General features: G+C 44.1%; 1 protein-coding gene across 1 annotated transcript; it reads right to left on the minus strand.

Annotated features, from left to right (window-relative positions):
* Positions 1-1,960: 1,960 nt before the first annotated feature.
* On the minus strand, positions 1,961-8,571 carry LOC148657949 (eukaryotic translation initiation factor 1A, X-chromosomal). Its single transcript, XM_088638710.1, has 7 exons — positions 8,412-8,571; positions 6,958-7,036; positions 6,354-6,457; positions 5,853-5,903; positions 5,161-5,242; positions 4,769-4,860; positions 1,961-3,796 (listed from the first exon to the last, which is right to left on the minus strand). Exons 1-7 carry the CDS (start codon positions 8,430-8,432, stop codon positions 3,791-3,793), a joined length of 435 nt encoding a protein of 144 aa, XP_088494836.1. The 5' UTR covers positions 8,433-8,571; the 3' UTR covers positions 1,961-3,790.
* Between the last annotated feature and the right edge of the window lie 3,547 nt (positions 8,572-12,118).

Consider the following 12,118-nt stretch of genomic DNA (forward strand, 5'->3'; position numbering starts at 1 on the left):
TGAATTGCTTTGCTCTATTGGTTAACCTTGAGGTCAAAGGAAAGCACACATTAACGAATGAAATGAAAACTTCTCCCATACTATACATCTGAGAAAGAACTGAAACATACTCGTAAGTACAATACACTGAATATAATTCAACAATCCTAATATCAGCTCAGAATGGCATACTTGTAATTTCAGTACACAGCTCAAAGTGCTTTACCATTGAACAGACTCCCAGGCATTGACGTCTATTGGGCACATGCCTTCACTGACCGATAAAAAGATTGGTTCCTTCCGTATTCAAGCACTGTAGCAAGGCACATGGGCACAGAGGTATCCAGAAACCCATGGGACTAAAATATCGACAGCAAGGCTCATGGAGCCAACCAGCTGACTGCTTGATAGAATCAATGACTTGCACCTAATTCAATCACCCCAGTTTAAAGTGATTCAACAGAAAAAGCTGTTGGGCTGATTCTTGGCTGAGGAATGAGGCTGCCTTGTGTATCTTGCGAGAGCATAGGAAAACAAATACTGCACTATGTTCATTGGCACAGAGAAGCTCTGTACAGAACCTACCAAGAAACTAGAGTTCTTTGCTAGCCAAAGCATATTTCCTCCTTGTTTTGTAGTTTTTCATGACAAAACTAAGAGTGAAAAAAGCCTTTTTAATTTATCTTAAGATTTACGTTATCTGTAATGTAGACCAGGGGTGTCCAGTGTGTCTGTAGGTTATCTACATCTCTTTAAAGCACATTGATTTTTATTCCTGCTGAGCTCTTAACTTCAATGATTCCTCAACTGAACCAGGAAATTCTTAGGTTGGAATCTTCTTAAAGATTTTCTACTCAAACGATTTTAAGTTACTTAAGAAACACCATAAATCTAAATGTACTCTGAACAAGCTGCAGTATGTCCAAAATTCAGCAGCCAGAATCCTGACCAGGTCTAGTGCAAGTGTTCACATTACTCCTATCCTGGAGTCCTTGCACTGGCTTCCGGTCACATTCCGTGTAGACTTTAAAATCCTCATGCTCACCTATAAGGCTTTACATGGCTTGGCACCTCAATACCTGTCTGAACTTTTATCGCCCTACTCCCCACCTCGCAACCTCCGCTCTTCAAATTCTGCCCTCCTTATTGTCCCCTAAGCCCGTCTACATTGTATGGGTGACAGGGCCTTCTCCTGTTATGCCCCCAAGCTCTGGAACTCTTTGCCCAAGGATATTAGAGAGTCACCTTCTCTAAACTCCTTCAAATCCAGACTCAAAACCCTCTTCTTCAGAAAAGCCTTTACTGAACTGGTTCCATTCTTCACCCCTCTGCTCTTCTTAATACCACCTTCCACAGTCTCCTCTATTGTTATTGTTGGATTGTTGTAATTATAATTGTGTCCTATCTTGTGAAGTCTTCTTATTTATTGTTGTAGTCTTATTTATTGTTATTGTCATCCTGTAAAGCGCTTTGAGAAGCCACCTTTAAAGGCGCTATATAAAATAAAGTTTATTATTATTACCATGGTTAAAAGTCAATGTCCTACCTGTTTAGGAATGGAAATAAATGACAGAGTTCAAATCACACTTATTTATAAGGCCTATCAAGGGTTCGATTCTTTGAGTGCTCCAATTGAACAAAAACCAGCAGTCATGTGGGTCCCCAGGACAAGACTGGTAACCCATCACCTTAAAAGCTCAGAAAATTTAAACTGTTCCTTAAACCATCTGCTGCAGTCAAGCAACCAGCCGGTTAAGCTCAGTAAGAGACACATTTTGTGTTATTTTGTAAGGAAAACCCCTTGAGACACCAGTCCTCCAGGATAAGAAAGGGACATCCCTAATGCGGATACTTAGCTTACTCAGTCACATGTGTACAGCTGAAAATACAAGTGAACACAATATGATCACTCCAGTTGGTATTTTATTATAAACTCCTTTAATGATGCTTTATTCTGCAGTCATGACTTGAGAAAAAAAAATACTGTTTAGAAATTTAATGTTTAACATATGCATCTACTTAAGTACAAGTATTTTGAACATGACAATGCAGTCTACAATTTTAGTATGAGCAAGCTGGCTGTTAAGCAGTATATATTTATACAGCATGGTAGTCAACAGCCTATTTGTACAATACAGACAAGGGACAACACATTTCAGTGACAGACATCCAACAGAACCTTAGGTCTTTGAAACCTGGGACAGATCTTACAAATGTTTCAGGACTTTGTAACTGGTTAGTGGCATTCAGATAAAGGCTGAGCAAAAGAAAATTGTGGACTTCACAGGCTAACCTGTCACAATGAACAGCTGCTCTGGTAAGGAGTCCAAATCTTTAAGATCAGCTGAAATAAAAAAATGCTTACAGAAATTGCTGATGCTTACTACTGTCAGGTCTAGAGCAAGATTGAGTGACATCACCTGCGACATCATCAGCATGAATGACCTACTATTGTCCCTCATAGCACTTCACTGCCATGTGCAACAGGACAGTGCCTCAAAACCCCCCAAAAAGCATTACTTCCACCCATGTTAATAGGAATGGACAAAACAGCACAATGTGCTTCAGTCTATTGAACAAACAACCATAAAACTAACACGGGGTAGTCTGAAATTAATTTTCAAATAAAAAAAAAACAAGCTATTCCTGAAAACCAGCTACATCAGTGTAAGACTGCAGGAGTGCTCATGACAGGCCTTCTGCAGACAACAGAAACCTACTCCGCTCTTAAAGATCTGGTACTCCTTTCATTACAAGCAATTCTTAATGTTATCTTATCCGTTTCAGGTAGAAGGCATCCCTCATTTCAGAAAGAATGTTAGTCCTATAAATGATGATTACAAAAATAGAGAGAATGATTTGAATTCCCCTTTGTAAACGTTTTAAAATACCTCTGTGAGCGCATTAATAAGAACTACCATGTGGTAAGATTATCTAATGTTCTGCAACAGCTCCATCTACTGGCCTTTCACTCCAGGCAGGCGTAGGGATGTAGATTAATATACCAGGTCTGGGCAGTAGGGAACATTTCACAGGATGATGCATCTTTAGTTCTCTCTCTCTCTAATTACAGAAGTATTGTAACACTGTAAAAACATTGCCATATACAAAATAACTTCTCACAATGAAAAAATTATTCTACTTAACAAAATGTAATCAATTCACATTTTCCCCCACCCCCACACTGTGTAATAACACACCGTGACATGGACAAGTTTGAAATTCCTGGGTCACCGAAGGTCGGTCACTACCCTCCGTGTCCTGTTTCAGAAAACTCCCCCACCACAAAACGGGACAGAGAAAGCAGTGAACAGTTAATAACCCACAGAAAACACCTCGTGGATGGGAAAAAAAAATAATAATCAAGAAGTCAATTTTCAAATCAGTAGAAACAACCTAGCTAACTTTCAATGACACAAATGGGCCTTTGAAACTAAGAGGAAAACTATATAAAAAGGACCAGCAGCAGCAGACAAGACTGCAACCATCCATCGCTTTATACATAAACTTAACTGACCATACGCTGTTACCAAGACTATAAAAAATTCAGACAAAGCATAAAATGATTTAACTTTTTATTGTAAATTTATTCTGTATTTGACCATAAACTCCACCTCTACTGAAATAAAATATAAATATGTTAAAACAAAACTGAGAAATCTGATATTTGTTACCACCGATGGGATTTGGAACTGTTGGACTTAGGGACAGAAAATGGACTCCTGTTTGTTTTAGGGTTGACCAGAGTCTTCGTTTGTCTTCCATAGCAGAGGAGTCAGTGCTGCTTAGGAAGACAACTTAAAGTCCAAAATTAGATCTGAAAAAAAGAGGAAAGAAGGGGGGAAATTATTCATATGAACAGGTAAAAGTCTGTGATGCAAATTGCTTACAACTCCTAAATTCTGTAGACATGAAGATATTCATCATACACCTGCATTTGATTCATTAAACAGGTTATGAATTGGCATTGTGGGCCCAGTGATTCCCTGCTCCTGTCCAGAGCATGCACAAACAGTACAGGTCTGCAACTGAACCATGTTCAAGCAACGTGTGCTAAAATCTACAGCACTGTACATCATGCAATAATGGCTTCGGGACAGAAATAGATCAATGCCCACAAAGGTCAGCAAAGCAAGTATGTTTTTGAAAGATGCCAAATACTGAAGACCTGACCTGTGTGTGCATGACCATGAATAGAATGTGGCCTGCTTACCCCCAGCTTCATGTCCCTACTGGGGCAGGCCAGACAGAAGAACAGAAACACAGCCCCAGATCAAACAGACTCTAGAGAAGACGGTCTTGCAGACCTGACAGTTTGAGTAAAACGTGTTTGATTTAGGAAAAAGCTGAATGCGCCATGTCGGCATGAAGACAACATAGGTCTCTTGCAAAACGTGTGCTGCTGATGCCACCACCGATTCTATCATCCAGCTGTCCTGTGAGCCACTGCAGTGGACGTTGACTGCAGGAGAGGCCCGGCTATCAGGAAGAGCAGAGCCGACTCACAGCTGCCCCCAGCTAGCAGCAGGGGTTGCCGAGGTGTGGCGATTGGGCCAATTCAGACCCGCCCAAGCTCAGCACCGCCCAGCCGAGATAGTCATTCCTGTTGGGCTCAAGCAGGGCTCCTGGCTGAGCTAGCTGGAGCCGGGAGCCTACAAGCACACATGTACTGCCCTCTGATTTAAGAGAGTACTGAAGTCGCGAGCCTGAACACAAACGCAAACCACTCGGCGACTCTGGAGCCCAGGTGCTTCTGCAGCCACACATCAGCCAAGTGTGCAGTACTCACATCGTCAATGTCTTCATCGTCATCTCCGATGTCATCAAACTGAATTTCGTCGTCATCTCCAGGACCAAACGTGTCCGTTTCATTGATTTTAGCTAAGGAAGGAAAAGGAAAAGAAAAAGATTATAGGGAATCTCAAATGCAGGTTAGAGAATGATTAATAAGATATGAACACGTCTCCCTCTGAAACTGACAGTGTAAACCAGTCGCGCTTACAGTCAACAGATGTTCAGATATTTCAAAGGCGCTGTCTGAAATAGCCTTTTCCCTATAAACCTGCATCTCAAACAAGCCCGCTCTGTCACAGCCCAGAAGCCGGAAACAGTGTGTGCTGGAAGCACTTACTTCATAACTGAACAGGCAAAAGCACTGATCGTTCAGAAAGAAAAACTCACCGTGTTCTGGAAGTTCACCATACGCTTTCAAACTCCTGGCTTCATCTGCGTTGTACTTCAGAATGACATCTGCCTTGTTATCCTGGGAGGAAGGGGCGATCAGAGACACAGCTCATGAGGGGGGGGTTTACATCTCAGGACAATACAACAACAAATTCTGTTTCCTAACACCTGTGAATATCACAGCTAACTGCAATAAATTCATTAGTGTCCTCAAGCCCACCAACACATTTGCAAAGAATTCCAGCTGGAACACACAAGAGTCAAAACAAAAAGAAAACTTAGAAACAGAACTGCTTACAAAGGCAAAAGCGACAGCAGGGCAGGGAGTACAGTAAGAGAATGAGCTAGATTTTTTCCGCCTTAGAAATGTGTTGAATTTGATGTTACTTGCGAGTCGCAATAGTTAAAAGGCGACCTCGGACATGTTTAAGAGCTGAAAACAGCTTCAAGTTAATGCTGGAGTTCAGCCCGAAGGGTCCGACTGTGTAACTCTGAACTCAGCTGGAAGAAAAACCAGCAACGTGTGGGGGCTTCCAGATCGAGGACTGGGAACCCCTGGCCTCAGGCTTCAGTGTCCATCAGCCAGAGTGAAGCAGGAAGCGGTTTAAACCCAGCAAATGCAAGACTCAGGACTGCGAAAAAGGAACAGACAGAGGCGTTGGTCTGGGTGCATGCAATCACTGACTAACCTGATAGTCCCTCAGGCCCACCAATATGATGTCAGATGTGTTTATCCAAACCTAGTGGGGGACAAAAACAAAAAGCCACAGTCTTGACATGCATACAAGCTCATTTAGCTCTTAAAGACAATGTTATTTAAGCATGTGACTTTAGGCCTTTCAAGCTGAGCTGCAACAAAACCAATAACTGGATTAACCTCCACCTGAACTAGTCCATTCCTCCAAGGACTGAATGTAGTTCCCAGTGGCAAGGGCGGCACGTCAAACCACTCTGTACAATGCCGCTCGGCCCAGATATGTTCTGGACGGCCGGCTGCTGAGATATAGGCAGATACTTCCCCCCACCGCCAACAACCTCCCCTCTCTGTGGCCGACTCTCAGTGGAATTTGTACACACGACCCAATCCCGTCACCCCAACACCCTGATTTTACTTTCATCAAAGGCCCGTCACTCGTGGTTCTGGTCAGACGTTCAGTCCCCTTGAATCGGCTTCAGACAGCGCACCATACCTTTTTTCTTAGCTTCCCCCTGATGTGGCAGAGCCTCTTGATGCCGTCGAAACACATGGCTTCCAACCTCCCGTTCCCCAGCATCTTAATTACCTGGGCGTACTCTAGAAGAGCAGAGGAACAAGAGGACACCCTGAGCACGGCCGTCAGCTTCAGGGTGCAGACCTTTTACCTGACGAAACTGAACGCGACCTTCCAATTACATGTCTGAAGGCCTGAGCGCTGCTTCACACTGCTGCCTCGACAAGAGCAAATTATAGAAGGGTTTAAAGACCTTTTTCAGGACGGACCACGTGCTAGCAAATATTTATTCATAAAGTTAAAAAGTTTTAACTCGTGTATTTCTGGCACGTTATCGCTTGTTGGGTAGGGGTACCCTGCTATCCCACCAAAGGTGCTGACAAATGATGCACACCGCCGAAACAGCCACAGCTACTTGGACCGACCGCTGTGAGAGGAACAGCAGCGGTCGGCACAGGTCAAGATGGAAACAAGAACAAGAACAGAAATTCACACGCACAAAATAACAGAATTAAGGGGAAAAAAGCAGTTATTTGACTGGAAGAGCAGCAGTGCTCCCCCTCCGACACTGTCCAGCACTCACCCTGGCCGTCTTCTTTGAACACCAGCTCTCTCTTCTCGGACTCATTCTCGTTCTTACCACGTCGCCTGTTTTTACCTCCCTTACCTAAGGAAGAAAAAGGTCAAGCCTTTAGTTTTCTAGGTCTAAGTTTAAACTTCTGCTACGACAGAACACAAAACAAAAATGCATGCTCAGGACTACTGCTGTAGACTGCTGTTTAAAAAGCCACAGCCCAAACTGTATCTTGTCCTGAATTATTTTGACAATATTCCAAAGACGACCTTTATTATAAACTATGAGACCTGTTACATGGGGGGGGAGGGGGAGATTCCACTGAAACTTTCCTAAAAATGTGCAAACATGTTTTTCCAGGATGGATCAAAGGCTAGTTACGTATTTTTAACAATATATTTTGCCCACTGTGAACAACCAACGCTGCTAGAAGAAGTTGTTCTAAACAAACAGGACCTTGGACTCTATTCTTTTTGTTGTAAAACATTTCTGAAAGAGACAACACCTAGCACTGTCTGATCCTGGTCCCTTTGGGAGCGGTGTGTGTGCGTGCGCGGTTTTTTTTTACTGCAACTCGTCTCTTAACGGGAGAAGCTAGCGGGTTACTGGATTAACTGGACAAATTTAACAGCCCTTCATATACTGCTGCTTTACAATGGCTGGGAAAACAAACACACCAGCCCTCCTGGACCGGGACTGGACTGTCCTCAAAAAAAAAAAAAACAACTCCGTAAATCCTGGAGTGGATCAGACTGCTGTGCAGTGGGAGCGTGAATAGTTTGAAAGCTTCAGCCACCTCAATGTGGGATCATCAGAACCTACAAAATAAACGGGCTGGACAAGGCCGCAGAAAACAGCCAGTTCAGCTCTGCTCCTGCACTCCCTCGCCTGCCCCCGGTATTACTGATATCCTCAACGGTGGCCATGAATCGCGCTCGCTTTCTGGTTAGCGGTGGGTTACAATGTGACCCCACGATAACGACGTGTAGGAAATCGTAAAGGAAGCAGGGCCTAGTCGCACACCAGCACTGACACGGCACGTCTACGAGCCCAAAGATATGGCGAGTCGTCATTTGTACTCCCCGGCATCGGAAAGTCGCTGCGCAGGCTAAATACTGGCGGGGTTCATCGAGACGAGGAGTGAAATCGAGAACACAACATTCGCTCTCAACTTTCCCCCTTAAGTACTCGGAATACAAAGGGGCCACCGAACGCCAAGAACGCATGAAGACCGAAAATGAACATTACAGATAAATAAAACCAGAATTTGAGAATTAAGGCTCTACAGGTGCCGATACCATAATCCTACAGGAAACATGCGTCGTGAAATCACCGAATCCCGGGACCCGTGGAGAAAAAAAAAGATGGATCACGTTTTCACAGTGCACGTCTCTGCTTCACGCTAAAATACGGCTGCGTCAGACTCAAGTCCCGACGGAAAGGATCCTTACTTTCCCCAGAACCTTACCTTTATTCTTCGGCATATTCGCTAGCAAGCGGACTGAACCCTCTCCGTGTTGTTAAGCCAAATGTCAACGACAGCGACACACTCGTTCTCGCTGACTCGCTCCTTCCTCAACAACGCCGCAGGAAGTCGCTCCTCCTCGCCGGACACACTGCACATGCGCGAAAGCGGCGCTTCAAAAAAGCTTTATTTATACTTCCTCTCAGAGGGAGGGGAAAAAAAAAGACAACCGTCTGTATTTCGGTTTGCCGTACAGACCTGGTCAAGAGCGGCGACGAGGAACAGCTGCCTGAATAATGTTCCTTCATAAAAACAGATCACTACAGGGATGCCAAATTTACTCATTTCCCAATCTACCTGTATGCACGTGTCAAGATCTTTACTCCTACCGGAGTGCCACACAGCAGGCGCACTCCTCTCTCAAGCCGATCAGGTGGAGCAGTGAGAATTTGCTTTATCAGTTGCATTTGAAGGTGGGAAAGTCATATGGAGGCCGGATTATGAATTTACACATGACTCTGGCGTTAAGACTTGTAACTCCTATCAGCAGTGCCTAGAGCCTTTGACAACTTTAATGACTTAAGCAGTGAGGACCTGGCTTTAACAGCTCAACAGAAGGACTTAAACCTCCTTCACCTACACCATACTGGAGCATTGGTTCAAAGATCCTGCTCCAGGAAGAAAACTACCACCTACTGGTCCAGCAATTCCACTTACAGCATGAAACTGGTTGAAAGGTCTCCCGTTCCGATACCGAGCAGGTCCAGACTGGCTGGGTGTCCAAGATCTGACTTGATTAGGGCCACAGGGTGGTAATGCTGTCCCCTGCACAGTCCCTGTTGTGGGCCTGGAACCCAGTCCCAACGAAACTCTCCTCCAATCGGTTCAAATGGATGTCCGTCAAGGTTTTACTTGTCCTAGGCCTCCAGAAAACGGATCTTTCATTTTCGCACCAACAGTGCCAGAGCCAGGCTACCCTAGGGTTAATGCCAAGGCTGTGGATTTCACGCTGCTGCGCGAGCTGGTCTCAGAAATAACCCGATGTAAAGGCCAAATCTGTCAAAATGAAAATAAAACCTTTGGCTACGGGCTCCTTCAAACTCAACATTTCAAAAATAAATTGTGGAAAGATGAACAAAACACGGAGAGAATGGACTTTGTCGTGACATGAGTGGTTTTGTTCTCTCAGCCTGAACTGTATTCCAACGTGCACACCTGCTGGCTTCTGTTTGCGGATACAGATAGGGAAATCCATTAAAAAAATCTTTACAACAGAGAACAAACACGCCTTATATATGGGAATTGTTTATTTTTCATAGAAATTTATTTCTTTTTCAAAGATTACAAAAAAAAAAGCCCGCCTCGCTGTTTGAGATATACAAGCTGATAAAGGTTTCCAGTGCTTTTCATAAACTGAGGACAGAAATTTAACATCTGACACTTTAAGACTTGAAGCAACCCAGCAGTCAGCTCTCATGTAAAGCAAGATGGCATTTCCCAAAAAATCAGCTTGTTTCCTAAAGAAACTGTGACAAACGCAGAGTGTGCTGCACAAGCTCCCACCCCAGAAATCAAAAATAATAACAAACACCTTGATGTAGGGTGAATACCCAAGTCATATACACACTGACCTCACAAGCCATGCACAAGAAAACTAGTAGAAAGTGTGATTTCATACAAGTATATAAAAATAATACATCTGATTCCTTTATTTTTTTTGTTTTCCTTTAAAAATTTGATTCAAAGTATTTTTTAAATAATTACATCCCTCATCTTTACATGTCCCTTTTAAATTGTGCTAACAAGATAAAGCTAAAATACAGGTTAACAGGATCTTTAGCTGCTGGAGTCTTGCCCTTCTTCTCACACCAGTACAGGAAGAGCTTAGACGCGGGTTTCCTCTCGCCAGCAGAGACCGAACAGGCAGATTAAGACGACTGACAACAGCAAGACAAAGGAGGAAAACTGTCTGGCACACGCTTTACCCAGCATGCTCTCCCTACGACACTTCTGCACTGGCAGTCAACGGCTGAGAAGATCAAGTAAGTGCTGTGTTGACGGTTACACACGTAGAACAACCTCTCATTCATCACCATGAGCCTGCACCGAAACCATTCTCTGCAAGCAAGATCATGTGAATCTACCGATCGTTTTTCTTGATCATCATAAAACATCCAATGCTTGTATCAACAGCCTCTCCATTGATTTCTTGGAAAGACACAGACTCAAAGTAATTTCGACAGGTACAGCGAAGAATGAATTTCCAAGAAAAGCAATGGCTATTAATCAGTCTGTACATTTTATTTGGTACACTGCTGATTTTGTAGGTGAACCACTAATCAAGGATTTCAGGTTTTTGACCATTTGTCCCATTTGACAGATACATTTTGTGCAGTACTTTAATACTGCAAGGACTTCAGGAAGAGATTTGGTATTGATTTTTTACCCAAATGAAAGCCTTCCAGCTATAGTGGTTTTAGTTGTTATTGTGTTCCAGATATTGGTAATGGATTCTCGTACTCTCAGCCCAGCTCAGAACAGTGTGCACGCCCACACATCAGTAACTCTAAGCACACCAATTTTTGCATTTCCCACTTAAATTTTGCAAAAATCACACTGGACGGTGCTAATATGATCACATTTTCTCCTTTGTCTCCTTTTCTACATACAGCAGTTCCATGCTATTCAATGCAATCAAGTAGGTTTAAGTGGTCATCCTAAGAAATCCGTGCATTTGTATTTTTTCCCCCAAATACAGCATTTTGTCCATCCGTCACCTCATCTCACGTGAGAAAGTTTGTTCTTTCCATCAACGTAGATGGACTTGCAAAGCTGGGTTCAGGTCACACAATGCATTTACTGCATCAACCCTGTGATTCAGGGTTGACAGTCAATAGCATCAGCTGAAGAGTTACAGTAAGTGCACAACCGTGATCCTCATCGGCAGCAGGGTCTTGCGGGTTTCGGCTTTAGAGCAATCACTCGATTCAGTCTACTAAGTTAACGTTTAAAGACCCTTCGTCTCTCGTTGCAGAAGATCTACTGGAACCGCGCAGCCGTCTTTACCAGCAGAAAATCCCTACGCAACCTCAGAGAAGCAGAGCGAAGGCGGGGACAGTTGTACGGACAATTCCAGGCACTCGGATCGCTGGTGCTCTGCCTGAAAGCCTTGTCAAGAGAGAAGGTAAGGAGAGCGGCAGGGGATCAGACCAGCACACACGAAGGGGCGCCTCCCGTCTCGAGACGCGCCCTGCCCTCGTGCGTACACTGGGTCAGAGGGGGGGGGAAACGAAGACCGAACAGAAGAAGTTCTTCCTGAGATTATCTGTAATGTTAACCAGCATCCCGCCCCGTCGAGGACACCACCCTCTCTGTTGTTCAAATGAGCAATGTGAAAAATAAAGAAGCGGGGAAAAATGACAGCGTGTAGGATGAGCCGAGACCCAACACCAATCTCTGCTTCGTCTGCGCTGTGACAGACACCCTGCGGCCAGGGTCCGCGCAGAAGACTGGGTGAGCAAACGTTTGTCCCTTTGCAAAAATGCAGAACTGTTGGCTGTGGCTGTTAGTGTAATATTCTCAGAACGTTTCCTCATTGAACGCTGTTTTATCCCAGTTCATTCTCCGGCGTCCTGCAGGATTCCGATTAAGGTGAGCAGACCAGCTCCTGCAGGGGCGTCTTCAGCTTTAGCAAGGTGACCACTT

The sequence above is a fragment of the Lepisosteus platostomus genome, chromosome 7 (genome assembly GCF_059453375.1).
Source record: "Lepisosteus platostomus isolate fLepPlt1 chromosome 7, fLepPlt1.hap1, whole genome shotgun sequence".
NCBI lineage: Eukaryota > Metazoa > Chordata > Actinopteri > Semionotiformes > Lepisosteidae > Lepisosteus > Lepisosteus platostomus.